At 39.5% G+C, this 16,082-nt stretch overlaps 1 protein-coding gene across 2 annotated transcripts in view; it reads right to left on the bottom strand.

Annotated features, from left to right (window-relative positions):
• Positions 1-13,710, bottom strand: part of SUCLA2 (succinate-CoA ligase ADP-forming subunit beta) — a 48,020-nt gene extending 34,310 nt beyond the window's left edge. Inside the window, exons 1-2 of one of the 2 annotated variants that reach the window (XM_030882276.2) lie at positions 13,564-13,710; positions 6,576-6,756 (exon numbers count right to left, since the gene is read on the bottom strand). In XM_030882276.2, the coding sequence (XP_030738136.1) occupies positions 6,576-6,756; positions 13,564-13,653 (271 nt within the window). In that variant the 5' untranslated portion in view covers positions 13,654-13,710. Of the gene's footprint in view, positions 1-6,575; positions 6,757-10,054; positions 10,197-13,563 lie in introns of those variants that run through there. The other variant, XM_030882279.2, reaches the window with a different exon arrangement.
• Between the last annotated feature and the right edge of the window lie 2,372 nt (positions 13,711-16,082).

The raw sequence follows: 16,082 nt of genomic DNA, 5'->3' as shown, positions 1-16,082 counted from the left end.
AGACCTTCACAACAAAAGAAAAACAAAAAAAAGTAATGACATACAATCTCATCAACTATCAAGACAGGGAGAAGAATTAGAAGATAAATCTGAGGACAACTGACTAAAACAAAGATTTTATTCAATTCCATTAATTCAGTCAACAGTTACATCTACATACCAGACACTGCACTGGAGTTGTAGATACAACGATGAGCAAATCAGTCTTGCTAGATTTCGCCCTTTGCTCTAGCCAGACAAGATCATTTATGGATCCCAAGATTGTCTTTAAAATATATTCACCATCCCTCCTAGCTTTAGTCATTCACAAATGTTGTAAGTATTCCTCATTTACAGTCATCTAATAAAACACTGGAAAAAGGAAAAAGAAGGCAAAGTCCTACTGCATGCCATTAGAAATCTCCCTCTGGGCTGACATTCATTAATCGACACCCTCTGCATGTTTATTCACCCAGAGAGAAATTCTATGTTAACTATAGTAGAATCCAAACTATATTTCCACAGTCAATAGGGAAATCATAAGAACTCTGCCAAATGCCTTACTGAAATCATATTTTCTTGTAACTACAAGAAGGAGGTGGGAATCTGCTCTTAGAACTGACCCCAAATTATAACTACTTCATTTCTCTGTGCTTAACAACCATCCCTTTGATAATCCATTCCAGAAACGTCTCCATGATCTTCCAGCTCATCAACCTTCATTTGTGGACTCATACAGTCTTTTAAAATATTGGAATTAGATTTCTTTCTAACCATTCTTCCATCCCTAACTTCAGTTATTCACAGCAGGTAAAACTTGCCTCCAGGACAGTGTTTTCCAACTTTTGTCACGTTATGACACACACAGAAAATGACAGAATTTGTAGGGAATCCTGGGGAAAGAGGTCAGAGCTATTTTGGGAGGAATTACCAGCTATAGGGCTCAGTGGCCCCAGTCTCCATGTTAACTCAGCTTCTCTTGCCACCCACAACGACAAGCAATAGTTTGTCACACCTGTAATGCATTTATGCCCTAGTATATTGCTTGATGAGATAAGACTTTTTAAATAAATGGGAATTAACATTTTATGAATTTTGCAGTAACTGAGAAGCAAAAATTAGCCAAAGTCAGCACTGGGAATTGCTAGCTAGATGGAAAAAACCAGGTATATTTCTAGGGCACCTCATATCACACCCTGTGCAATTATATCCCATAATCAATATCTTCTGATATTAATGACTCACCACAAAAAAAAAACCAACTGGCTCAACATCCTCAAAGTAGCTAGGAAATACAGCTTTTAAAAAGTAGTATTTCTGCTCCTCTAGATTTAAAGGTCCTTAATTAGTCACTAATCCCACTCCCATACTACAATCATCATTTGCAGCCTTCTTTGACAAAGACACACTTTCTAGATAAACAAGATACATTCTGTTCCAAGGAGCTGAAAATCAGAGCTGCCTATCTGCTCCTTACTACTTGTAAGTCCTGGTTCCAGAGAACTTGCCAGAAATACTCACAGTTACAGTATATCCTATATATATTAACTATTCCTTTTTCTACAGCTAAAAATCATTAAAGATTTTTACAATGAGTAAAGAAATCAAGAAACTGGCATCTGAATAAATCCTACTCATTTTATGAAAAAGTTTGTACACAAATTATTTTTTTCTGACAAAATAGTGAAATTTGACTAAATGAGAAAACATGGAAAACTAATTAAGAAAACCAATTATAATAATTTGGAAATAAAAAAAGAAATACTAGCTTTCACTGACTTCATTAAATCAGGCCCTTTAATCAGTGGTATGAAAAACAGTTTATGCCTTCAGCATTATTAAGAAGGAAAGAACTCGTAAACAAAATATGCATCACTCAAGAGATTAAACTAACAAAATAAAAGAACAAAGTCAAGGGTCTGAAATTCATCCTTAAGGATAGAAGAGTAGGATAAGAAAACCTTATACTTTCTCAATTACATTTCCAAATTTTCCTTCTTATTTAGCTGGGTCTTCTTTAGAAATTAACATTTAGGTCATATGTATAAGATTGAATCTCAAGAAGGTGGTTAATAAAGTGCCTTTGCAAGAAATACTACAGAAATACAATCATGAGTTTTCTTAAAGTCTTGACCCTTAAGAGCCTCTAACATAGATAGAATTTTAAAGGTTAAAATGAGGTACATCTTTTACCATGGACAAGTTCAAACTACAAGACACCATTAATTAACAAAAATTTCAGCAAAAGTAGTATGAATTTACATAAGGCTTTTGCTGAATAAAAAGAAGCTTGCTTGTAATCTGAATAAAAAGAATTGTTTTCCTAAGCTTTTGACAAAATTCAACACCCATTTATGAAAAAAACCCTCCAGAAAGTAGGCATAGAGGGAACTTACCTCAACATAGTAAAGGCCATATATGACAAACCCACAGCCAACATCATTCTCAATGGTGAAAAACTGTAACCATTTCCTCTAACATCAGGAACAAGACAAGGTTGTCCACTCCCACCACTATTGTTCAACATAGCTTTGGAAGTTTTAGCCACAGCAGAGAAGAAAAACAAATAAAAGGAATACAAATCGGAAAAGGAGAAGTAAAGCTGTCACTGTGTGCAGATGACATGGTACTATACATAGAGAACCCTAAAGATGCTACCAGAAAACTACTAGAGCTAATCAATGAATTTGGTAAAGTAGTAGGATACAAAATTAATGCCCAGAAATCTCTTGCATTCCTATACACTAATGATGAATAATGTGAAAGTGAAATTAAGGAACACTCCCATTTACCACTGCAACAAAAAGAATAAAATACCAAGGAATAAACCTACCTAAGGAGACAAAAGACCTGTATGCAGAGAACTATAAGACACTGATGAAAGAAATTAAAGATGATACAAATAGATGGAGAGATATACCATGTTCTTGGACTGGAAGAATCAACATTGTGAAAATGACTATACTACCCAAGCAATCTACAGATTCAATGCAATCCCTATCAAACCACCAATGGCATTTTTCACAGAACTAGAACAAAAAATTTCACAATTTGTATGGAAACACAAAAGACCCCGAATAGCCAAAGCAATCTTGAGAAAGAAAAACAGAGCTGCAGGAATCAGGCTCCCAGACTTCAGACTATACTACAAAGCTACAGTAATCAAGACAGTATGGTACTGGCACAAAAACAGAAATATAGATCAATGGAACAGGATAGAAAGCCCAGAGATACCCCACCCACACACACACACACACACACACACACACACACACACACACGGTCACCTTATCTTTGATAAAGGAGACAAGAATATACAATGGAGAAAAGACAGCCTCTTCAATACGTGGTGCTGGGAAAACTGGACAGCTACGAGTAAAAGAATGAAATTAGAACACTCCCTAACACCATACACAAAAATAAACTAAAAATGGATTAAAGACCTAAATGTAAGGCCAGATACTATAAAACTCTTTGAGGAAAACATAGGCAGAACACTCTATGACATAAATCACAGCAAGATCGTTTTGACCCACCTCCTAGAGGAATGGAAATAAAAACAAAAACAAATGGGACATAATGAAACTTAAAAGCTTTTACACAGCAAAGGAAAACATAAACAAGATGAAAAGACAACCCTCAAAATGGGAGAAAATATTTGCAAATGAATCAACTGACAAAGGATTAATCTCCAAAATTTACAAGAAGCTCATGCAGCTCAATATCAAAAAAACAAACAACCCAATCCAAAAATGGGCAGAAGACCTAAATAGACATTTCTCCAAAGAAGATATACAGATTGCCAACAAACACATGAAAGGATGCTCAACATCACTAATCACTAGAGAAATGCAAATCGAAACTACAATGAGGTATCAACTCACACCGGTCAGAATGGTCATCATCAAAAAATCTACAAACAATAAATGCTGGCGAGGGTGTGGAGAAAATGGAACCCTCTTGCACTGTTGGTGCGAATGTAAATTGATACAGCCACTATGGAGAACAGTATGGAGGTTCCTTATAAAAGTAAAAACAGAACTACCATACGACCCAGCAATCCCACTACTGGGCATATACCCTGAGAAAACCATAATTCAAAATGAGTCATGTACCACAATGTTCATTGCAGTACTACTTAAACAGCCAGGACATGGAAGCAACCTAAGTGTCCATCGACAGATGAATGGATAAAGAAGATGTAGCACATATATACAATGGAATACTACTCAGCCATAAAAAGAAACGAAACTGAGTTATTTGTAGTGAGGTGGATGGACCTAGAGACTGTCATACCGAGTGAATTACGTCAGAAAGAGAAAAACAAATCCCATATGCTAACACATATATATGGCATCTTAAAAAAAAAATGGTTCTGAAGAACCTAGGGGCAGGACAGGAATAAAGATATAGACAATGGACTTGAGGACACGGGGAGGGGGAAGGGTAAGCTGGGACGAAGTGAGATAGTGGCATGGACATATATACACTACCAAATGTAAAACAGACAGGTAGTGGGAAGTGGCCATATAGCACAGGGGGATCAGCTCGGTGCTTTGTGACCACCTACAGGGGTGGGATAGGGAGAATGGGAGGGAGACACAAGAGGGAGGAGATATGGGGATATATGTATATGTATAGCTGATTCACTTTGTTATAAAGCAGAAACTAACATACCATTGTAAAGCAATTATACTCCAATAAAGATGTTAAATAAATTAAGTAAGTAAGTAAGTATGTATACGCCCTTCAAGCCAGCAGTTTCACTCCTGGGATTCTGTACTAAATAAATAAAACCATCAGTCCTTAAAAAAAAAAAATTGTTTCTCTGATTAACAATAAACAAAACTGTAAATTAAAAATCATGCTTCCTTGACATATTTACACTACCAAATGTAAAACAGATAGCTAGTGGGAAGCAGCTGCATCACACAGGGAGAACAGCTCAGTGCTTTGTGACCACCTAGAGTGGTGGGATAGGGAGGGTGGGAGGGAGACGCAAGAGGGAGAGGATATGGGGATATATGTATACATATAGCTGATTCACTTTGTTATACAGCAGAAACTAACACAACATTGTAAAGCAATTATACTCCAGTAAAGATGTTTAAAAAAAAAAATCATGCTTCCAAGTCAAGGAAATCAAGGCTACCTCATTCAAAAACATATCATATAATATATGACAACTTTCTGATCTTCTACATGCTCTCACTTTTGAAAGAAAAACCCATTGTAGAAACAAGTAAGTACAAATAGAGATGAAGACTTTTACAATTTTAAACAGTTTAAAATGTTCCACATCTTTCTTGAAAAACTAATAAAAGTCTCCACCAAAGCACATTTAAAACCATATTAATCAAATGTACATACAAAAGAGATTAATTTTGGTAATCTACATAAAATTGGTGGGATTTTAAATACTACTACGAAGAAAATGCAGTGTATAGCTATTACATTACTCATTATCATGTTCTCTTATTAAATCCTTAAAAATATAAAGTGAAGCATACTTTCCAAACTCAAAATTTATTTTTTAATTAAAAGATTAATATAAATTCAAATTAACAAAACCTATTGTTTCTGTTATCAATAAAATAATCTAATAAACATAGGCAACTATTTAATTCATTTAACGATATTAACATTTATTGATTACCTAAGCGTCAGGCCCTCTTCTAAGAGGTTGGGATATATCAGTGAACAAAATAAGACAAACAAACCCTGCTCTTATAGAGCTTACATTCTAATGCTCAACTTCTTTTTTCGCCCTTCTGGCTCTCTATTTTTCATGTCCAAAAAAAAAGACGGGAGAAATACTGGACCTCTCTTTACAATCGCATATACAGGTAAGATTTTCTGTCACCATTTCCCTGAAGAATCATCACAGCCAGAATTTTCTTCCCCATAGTTGTAACTAAAAACAGGACTTCATAAGTCAGAAAGAGAAAGACAAATACCGTATGCTAACACACATATATGGAATTTAAGAAAAAAAAAATGTCATGAAGAACCTAGGGGTAAGACAGGAATAAAGACACAGATCTACTAGAGAATGGACTTGAGGATATGGGGAGGGGGAAGGGTAAGCTGTGACAAAGCGAGAGAGAGGCATGGACATATATACACTACCAAACGTAAGGTAGATAGCTAGTGGGAAGCAGCCGCATAGCGGAGATCAGCTCGGTGCTTTGTGACCGCCTGGAGGGGTGGGATAGGGAGGGTGGGAGGGAGGGAGACACAAGAGGGAAGAGATATGGGAACATATGTATATGTATAACTGATTCACTTTGTTATAAAGCAGAAACTAACACACCATTGTAAAGCAATTATACTCCAATAAAGATGTAAAAAAAAAAACAGGACTTCAGCTTCCTGAAGCTTTGATTCTTAAGTTATCAGCACTACGGGGCGCAGAATAATCTCATAATAATTTTAGAATGCCAAAAATCATAAGTTCCACCTTCTCTTTTACGTTAATAAAACTTATTTTTTAAATATAAAATAAAAGCCAAAAGTTGTTATTAAACCAAAAGTAAAGTTCATATCTTATCAAATATCCCATGTCGAGATGGCATAAGTTTTTCTTAATTTAGTACCTAATTTTTTGGCAATTGCATAAGCCTCATCTGGTGACTTAGCCACGTGTCCTTTGGGAATGGAGACGCCAGCTTCTTGCAACAATTCCATACTCAGGTATTCATGTAGTGAGAGATTCCTTTGCTGTTGCTGCTGTATTTGGAGTCCATGGTTGTTAAATAATCCAGAACTTCCCAGAACCTAGAGAAATTGGGGACATATTTATACAGAGAGTGATTTAGCAGTAATTCTTGTTAAAAACACCTTCTCAAAATACTTTAGAGTACTCCGTTCTTCAAAACTATAACAAAATTGTTATATTAAGACATCAAAATATAATATTCAGAGTAAATTACAACATAAAACTAAGAGCTAATCTACTAGCTAATATCAGATGTTACCCTTGTAGTTTTAACTATTTCCTCATCACCTCTAGTCCTTATCTTTTATGTGAGCTTTACTACCGCATCTCTAATGATCTACAGAGCATTTCTACCTCAACGCCAAATTTCGCAGATCTAAAACCAATCTCCTATTTCCACCAAATCAAAAATCCTTCCCATCTTTCTTCTCTCCACCCTTCCTCCGGCACCTAACAAATTGCCTGACACCAGAGATAACTGAATGATTTGGTAGCATTAAGCTTTCATGCATTCAAAGCTCAAACCCCTACTTCATCTGTAGTGCACATTGTGGTGTGCTGCCCAGATCCTCCCTTGGGACCAAGGCATTCATAGCCCAGCTGCTGGGAGTGTTGGCAGCTGACAGGTCTCAGCTGAGTCCCCTCACTGGAGCCTCCCTGACTTAAGTCATACCTCCTTTCCCACTGTCAGCCTGCAGCCAATGACTGGCCAATGAGGGTTAAGGGAAGGATGTAAAGACCTGGCACCTCACCCCAATTTGGGACAATTCAGGACCATCCTAGCTGCAGACCTTCCACAGGAAGAGCAGAGGTCCCCAATGCACTGCACCACAGTTCTATGACTCCCTCTATTCAGTCCTCCTTCCTTCACTCTCCCGCAGTTGTTGATCCAGAGATCACTTTCTAGTAAACTTCCTCCATGAAACTCTCCATCTAACAGTCTGCAAATTACAGCTCAGAGAACCAATGTGCAACATCATCTTTAATGCATTCCTTCTAAATGATTCCTTTAACTGGTGTCTCCTTTACAAACCCAGTTCAGGTGTATGTCCTTCACAACTGGACTGCGAAAGCTTCCAAGAAAGAAATGCCCTACAAACTTCCCTTTTTCAATCTACGTAGAACATTCATTCATTCAAAAACTTACTGAGCACCTAGACACTGGAAATATTGAGGTGAACCCAACGAAACCCTTGCACCTAAAGCTTACAATCTAGTGTGTATTTGTGTGTCGGGGGGAGGAGGAGGCAGAGACAATAAACAAAATACATCAAACAGTAGTAGTAAGAGTAAGGAGATAGAAAATAAAAAAATAAGAAGTGCTATTTCATACAGCTGGAGGAGTTTTCTCCACTAAAATATCCCTCAGTAGAGCTGAGTAAGAATTATTTTTTCAAAAAGAAATAAGTAGGAAACAAATAAGGTGTCCCTCTACCAGCTGAATAAGTCACTGATGAAAGACAAATGAGTATGAGAGCTGTCAGCCACCGGTGGCAAGGCCACAACAATGAGAACTATTGAAGGAAGGATGCAATCAGGAAGATCTCTAGCATCTACGGTCGCAAAGCTCCACTAAGTCAGAGCCTAGTCTTAGCCCATCATTAACAACACACAGAAACACCTCCCTCCCTTTTTTCAAACTCCTCAATCCTATCAACTTTATATGGCAATATGTAGAACAAATTAAGTGCTATGAAAGCCTTGGAAAACTGCACTGGAATCACACATTTAAGTGTTATCCACCCATACATTCCCATTATCTCCACACAGAATACAGAATACTGAAACGTTGTACATACGAAACAGTATCATAAAAACTGAATTCAAAGAAATCTTATACAAAACAGTCTGATTCTTAAAGAGAAAAGTCTGCATCAAAATTACCTGGGAATGCCTCTAAAAATGCAGATTCCAGGGTCCCCCTTTCATCTACAAAATCAGAGCCTCTGGACTGGGCCACAAGAAATCTGCACTTGTAAACAGTTATTCAGCTGCTTCTTAAGCACGCTACCGTTTGAGAACCACTAGTCTAACAAATCTATCACATAGAATAGCAAGCTATTTCTGATTCATCTGGTAAGCTAAAATCCTGGATAACATTTCTCTTGGGTAGCTCAATTCCCTGATTTAGTTTCATTTTAATATTAAAAACCAACAACTTCCCAAACTTCAGTATACATCTACCTTGTGAAATCTCATTCCTGGGTATATACTCAACAGAAATGAGTGCTTAGTCTACCAAAAGGCATATATAAGAATGCTCATAGCAGGCTTATTCATATAGACAAAAAAATGGAAATGACTCAATTGCCCATCAATAGAAGAATGGGTAAACTGTAGTATATTAATATAATAGAATACTACAGAGCAAAAAAGAAAAAACCTACTGCTCACAAAACAATGGATTAATCTCACAAATATAATTTTAAGGGAAAGAAGACAGACACAAGAATACATACATATATGATTTCTTTTTATATAGTTCGGACCCAGTCAGAATTAACATACAATGATGGAAGTCAGAATAAGTGGTTACCTTCTGTTGGTGAGTATTGGTAAAGAGAGTGCCTTCTGAGGGCTAAAAACACTGTATGTATATCTTGATCTGAATGGTGGCTACACCATCATGTACATGGACACCTACGTAAAAATTAATCTAGCTATCCACTGAAGTTGTACATAAATTATGCACTTTGCTGTACATAAACTATACCTCAAAATAATGAAAATAAGGGGGAAAGGGGGAGTACCTAGCATAAGCTTGACAAAAATAGTCATACACTGAAACATTTTTGAATGCCTATATACCAGACACTACCAGGAACACATAAAGAATGAGGCCAACCACAGAGTTCACAGATGTATAAATAAACAGCTGCAACACATATAAGAGCAATCACAGTCACTAAGTGGCACCTAATTAGCTGGACAGACCAGAAAAAAATACCATAGAGGCCTGATCCTAGTTAAAAAAAAAAAAAAAAATCTAACATTTATAGAGGACACTTTAGGGACAACTGGGGAAATGTGAATCTGACTTATACACTAGATATAAGTATTTCAGCAATTTTAAATTTCCTAAGTATGATAACTATATTGTGGTTATTTAGGAAAATGTCCTTATTCTTAAGAGACATACACTGAAACATCTAAGGGTGAAGAAGTGCCATGATACCTGCAACTTACTCTCAAACGGTTCAGCAAAAATAAATGAATATAATTTATACATACATACATATGTATATAAATTATATGACTGCATATCATATAATTTTTTTTAAAGATAAAGCAAATGTGGCATAAAGTTAAATGTAGGTGAAGGCAATATGGGTGTTCAATGTACTGGCTGGAACATACCTATCAGTTTGAAATTTTTCCAAAAAAGGCTGAGGATAAATCCATGATGCAAAACTCTAAGTATAGGGCTTCCCAGGTGGTGCAGTGGTTGAGAGTCTGCCTGCCGATGCAGGGGACACGGGTTCGTGCCCCGGTCCGGGAAGATCCCACATGCCACGGAGCTGCTGGGCCCTTGAGCCATGGCCGCTGAGCCTGCACGTCCGGAGCCTGTGCTCCGCAACGGGAGAGGCCACGACAGTGAGAGGCCCGCGTACCGCAAAAAAAAAAAAAAAAGAAAAAACTCTAAGTATATTTTTATGGTTTCTTTCAGATATCTATATGTATTTTCAAATATCTTTATTTACAAAGAATTAGTAGTACTCATAAGGTATTGCTGATAGCTTTTTATACCACTTTAAAGTTTTTTTTAAATATCTGAAATATTTTGATAATCCTTTCCTTGCACCACTAGAAGTGGTAACTTGAAATATCATCAGCTGTGAATTATGTTGGTAATACAAATCACTGCATAATCACAAAGATTCCCACATTTAAGTATTTTTCTTTCCTGATATTATCACTTAGAAGACTCCTACTGCCAAAAGGCCACAAATTCCTGGCCAAATTCCTACCCCACCACCTATCCAATCACATACCTAGTTTAAATAATACTTAGTCAAAAGTGGAAAAATGTAGTTACTGGGGAGTATGATTCACAACAAACAAGAAGATACCTTAAATTATTTAACCTGAACTATTTTTACCAAATATACACTGGAAAAAAGATACAGAGAAACTAGAAAAGGGTCAGAGAACTAAACAAAACGTTTAAGAGAATTTGCTAAACTCAGTCGGTGACCTTGAACAAGATTCCTTAGGCCCTGCATCTCTATGTCCCCATGTACAAAAGCAAGAGGTTAGACCCAATTTTCACTGCAGCACCATTTACAATAGCCAAGACGTGGAAGCAACCTAAATGTCCATTGAAAGACGAATGGATAAAGAAGATGTGGTACACATATACAATGAAATACTACTCAGCCATAAAAAAGAATGAAATAATGCCATTTGCAGCAACATGGATGGACCTAAAGATTATCATACTAAGTGAAGTCTGTCAGACAGAGAGAGACAAATACCATATCATATCACTTACATGCGGAATCTAAAAAACAAAAAAATTGATACAAATGAACTTATTTACAAAACAGAAACAGACTCACAGACACAGAAAACAAACTTATGGTTACCAAAGGCGAAACGTTGGGGGGGAGGTGGAGCGATAAATTAGGAGATTGGGATTGACATATACACACTACTATATATAAAATAGATAATCAATAAGGACCTACTGTATAGCACAGGGAACTCTACTCAATATTCTGTAATAACCTGTATGGGAAGAGAGTTTGAAAAAGAATGGATATATGTATAACTGAATCACTTAGCTGTACACCTGAATCTAACACAACACTGTAAATTAACTATACTCCAATATAAGACAAAAATTAAATTTAAAAAAAAGCAAGGGGTTAGACTAAGGTGATTCCAAACTCTAAAGCTATATTACTTAATGTGAGGGTGGAAGAGAAGGTGTTTAAGACAATATATTAGGCATCTCTATATGGAGAGATAAAGACTTTTAAAGGTAAATTTCCAAAAGTATAAAAACAATGTTAAGAATGGAAACATATTTGTTCACCAAAGTCTCATTTTCTAAAAACTAGACAGCCCCCTTTAAGACCCATAAGAGGGAAGTTCAAGGCCAAAAAAAGTATCACTTCTCCTATTAGGAAGCAAACTCACAGAATTCACTAGGTTGAAAGTATGAATAGCTTTAAAAAGAAAAAAAAAAGTCTAAATCAATTCATTTATGACATGTCTGAGGTTACTTCAGAACACAACCTAAAATTCTGGAATTGACTTAGGAAGTTAATCATGCCCTTCCACAAGTTTATCAGTGTCAATGTTGGAAAGAATTAATTCTTATGCTCTAGGAAAAACCGTAGCGCAGATTCAAGCACACAGGTTTTAGAGCCAGACACTTCTGGAATTAAGCCTCAGCTATGACCTCACCTGCTTGGTGACCTAGACCAAATTACTCGTTCTCTTAGCCAAGGTTTCTCCATCAATGATGTGGAAATTAATGACTGACTTACAGTGTTGCTGAAAAGCCTACTGAGAGATTACATGTAAAATGCTTGGCACAGTCCCTGGCCTACAATAAATGCTCCAACTGAGCCCTCCTACAACCAAGTTCCCTTACTGAACTTATGATTAATCTCTCTACCCAAAAGCTTATTCCCTTTCTTGTCCCCTCCAACTTCAATTCTGTGCTAACTGAACACTAATCAACCAGAGTCATATGACTAAAATTGCTGTGTTGATAACATCATTAATGCACTAAAACTGCTATTGCAGATACCATCATTAAAGTACAAACTCAGGTTGTTTCTCCAGGGCAAGATGAGCTAATAGGCCCCCAAGCCATGGACCATTTGGCCAGAGAACCATAAACAGGAGGCAATCTGACCCTCTGAAACCAGAATTAAGAAATGTCACAGAAGTTACACAAGCCAATGATTAATCCCAGCTTCTTTGTTCTTCCCCTTTAAAAACAACTCCTAACTCAAAGACCAAGTTGTAGTGGATTTGTGTCTTGTCTCACACTCCCTTGCTTGGCGCGCTGCAAATAAACGCTTACTTTGCTGCAAACAACCCCTGACAGTTTGGCTTTCTGTGCCACGGGCACACAAGCCCTTGCTCCGTTACTTACACACTTACACACACACACACACCCTGCGTCTATCATAAACACACACACACACATCCTGCGTCTATTATACACACACACACGCACACACCCTGCGTCTATTATACTATATTCCATGCAAAAATGAAGTGCTCCAAAAGACTATCTTATTTCCCCAGTTGGTAAGCTAGTAAACATCATGTCATTACCGCTATTAAACAGAACAGTACACCACTACTTGGCGGAGATGGGAAACTTCCCGGCCTCGTCCCAGAAAAGGCCAGTCAGCAAGCACGGCTGGTTCTGTGAAGCCACTCCTACGTGAGACAGCTTCCAAGAGACACAAAAGTACATCTGAAGGGCATTTTCCCCCTCCCCAAAGAGGAGCCGCGGAAACCTCGGCCCACCGCGCCGGACGCCGGAGCAGCAGGAGAAAGCGTCCGGCCGCCACCTCTCCACACGGAGCCCACCCTGGCTCCCCGCCGCCCCCTCAATAACTGGGTGAGCAGACCTCGCCAGAATGCTGGAGCTCCTCGCAAACTTAAGCCTGGAACAGAAAAGCGCAAACAAGAGCCCGCTCGCAGTCCTGGCGGGCAGCACTCCCGGGCAAGCCGCCCGCCGGCCCGGCGGGGCACCCCCTGATACCCAATGTCACCGACTGCGGAGTGACCCCGAGCCGGGCCCCGGACCCCCTCACACCTCGCCCACAGGAGCCAGTCCCCCACCTCGCCCTTTCTCCTGCCGACCCCCAAAGCGAGGGCGGGCTGGGCCGCAATACCTGGGCAGCGGCCCGCAGCGCCGTCCGGGACCGGTGGCTCCTAAGGGTGGCGGCAGCCAAGAGCCGGCTGTAGAACATGGAGGCCGCCATTTCTGAGTCCGACCCAGGCTCCTGGGCGCCGCGCGCAGGCGCAGAAGCTCTAGGCGGCTGTCGACGCAGCGGCTCCCGACACGCGGACCGCCCCTGGCCCCGCCCATGGGGCGGAGTCTAGGGTTAACTGCTGCGGCGGCTCGCCCCAGGCAGGCAAAGCAGGAATTGCTCCTGAGAAGCTGGGCTTGGCGGCGTAGAGCAAACTTTGACCTTTGTAACTGTTCACCGCAGCCTCAATAAACGACCTTCGGCCATCGCTCAGCAACCTAAAGTTTTCCTAGCGAAATGTAATAGGGAGACGACTAGCGCCACCACCTGTGTGATCTTAAGTTCTCTGAGCCTCAGGTGCCTCATCTCTTTAAGATTCAGAAAATAAGAACTGCGTGTCGGTTTTGTGCCAAACACTGCAGTTGAGCTTTCGGATACAGCAGTGAGTAAAACAGAGCGGTTCTGTCCTCTAAGAGAAGATGCTCAGCCACTGGTTACTGAGAACTGTTGCCGGGAGACACCTTTCAGCTCTGAGGAACTGCTCCAAAAATGTAAGGGAGGAGCCAGGTTGTACAGGAGTTTTTTGGTGGGGAAAAAAAAACATGTAGTCGAACGTAAAAGGATCACTGCTAATCACAAAGAGCAGACATCTCAAGTTAATGATTTTAGTGCCTTTCTAGGTATGGGAAGATGCAAGGATCTGGGTTCGTTGAAATTATTCCTCAGAAATGCATCTTAACTAACTAGGCCAGTATCCAGAGCACAGAATGCTTCCTGTTTTTCTCCATCCTGAATTCCCCTCGGGGCACACCCAGGAGAGGAGGTGGTGTGTCTGGGGCTCCGGTGGCTGATGATGGCTTGATCCTTGAGTAAGTGGAATGGGGGGCAACATTCGCTATCCACATTACCAACCCAGAGGATGTATCAGAATCACCTGGGAAGCTTTTTTAAAAAATACTTTCACCAGAACCCATCTAAGGAGTGGAGTCAGGGCATCTGTATTTCTTAGAGTTCTGCAGGTGAATCACATGCACACATTGTGCATGGAAAACCCTGAGATGACATGTGCCCCACCAAAGAGTTGACCACTGGACAAATGACTGGGTGCCTATTCTGCTCTGAACAGTGAGCTTTAAAATGTGTCAAAGCGATTTCTGTGGGCAAGATCTTAACCTAAGAGTAAGTGGGCGTTGCTGACAGACATTAGCCAGGCTCTGGCACCTACCTCTGATGCACAGTGACCCGATCCACAAAACAGCACTGTGCAAAGAAAAAGTGAATCTAAAACAAGCAGCCTATTGAATTAGGGAATGGAAAGGAGCTTTTTGCATCCCCCCTTCCCCCCTCCCACCCAAATCTCTTAGGTTCTTAAAGGTAGGACTTTCTTAAAGACTTTATTGTTTCATTGACACTCATGCGGGGACTGACCTCAAGGCTCCTTTCATCGCTAATTGATATTTTGTGCAGTTTGAAACAGGAAGAGGGGAAACAGACATTAGCAGTTCATATGTCTCTTACTCCACCTTTCTACTGCCCAATCTAACCAATCAAATAAAATCTGGATAATGTCCCAAAACCCAGCATTGAGACCTACCGGTTTCTGTTAGGAACAGCTATCCCATCAGATACGAATAGAGCTTATACTTATTTTCAAGCCAGCTCTTTTTAATTGACAGTAGATACAGTAGTTGATCTACCAAGTACCACCAACCATCTGAGTCCAAGGCCAGCTATTTAAAGGACACGTGGGTAAACCCAGAGTAAGTCAGCATACTAAAATAAGATGTAATGCTATAGCCCGGCTAGGATCCTGACTGGGTTAACTTGGCTTCACAAGCTTCAAGTCGGTCATAGGTGATTCATTAAAGAAAACATCTCCACTGCCATGCCCTCTGCAATACTAGCTCAAAAACGAGAACAGCAACAGCAGAAGTAGGGAATAGGAGCAGGAGTGAGAGAGAGCACATGCAGGTCCCATGGGCCCCAGCTCCTTTGGAAGTGTAGGCAAGGAGGTGGGAGCAAACTCGTCCCACAGCATTTCTTGGCTGTGCTCAGAGCTCTGTACCTCTAGATAGGTAGGTAAAATGATGATGGCGTCATACCTGCTAAGTGCTTCACCACTACACAACGAGCCTTAAAAAATGAAATCATTTTATCAAGAAACTACTTTTTGCACAGCAAAAACTTGTGCAGTCCTTATCTACAAGGATCTTAGAAACTAGTAATGAGCAGTAAAGGATAGCAGAGTGTGATTAAGGAAAATAGACGCTGAGGTCTTGGTTTGCTTTTTTTTTTTAAGTTGGGAGAGGTAGGAGGGAGAATCCTTGAGGAAGAGGGGAGAGGAAGAATTGTTCTTCAGGTACAATGGCATTCCTATCCTTAACCTTTAGTCTCCCACTTTGTCTGTCTCTTCCTTTTACTAGGTGATTAATGGTAGGATG

This window comes from Globicephala melas, chromosome 18 (genome assembly GCF_963455315.2).
Source record: "Globicephala melas chromosome 18, mGloMel1.2, whole genome shotgun sequence".
Taxonomy (NCBI): Eukaryota; Metazoa; Chordata; class Mammalia; order Artiodactyla; family Delphinidae; genus Globicephala; species Globicephala melas.
This window is presented reverse-complemented; position numbering and strand designations above follow the sequence as displayed.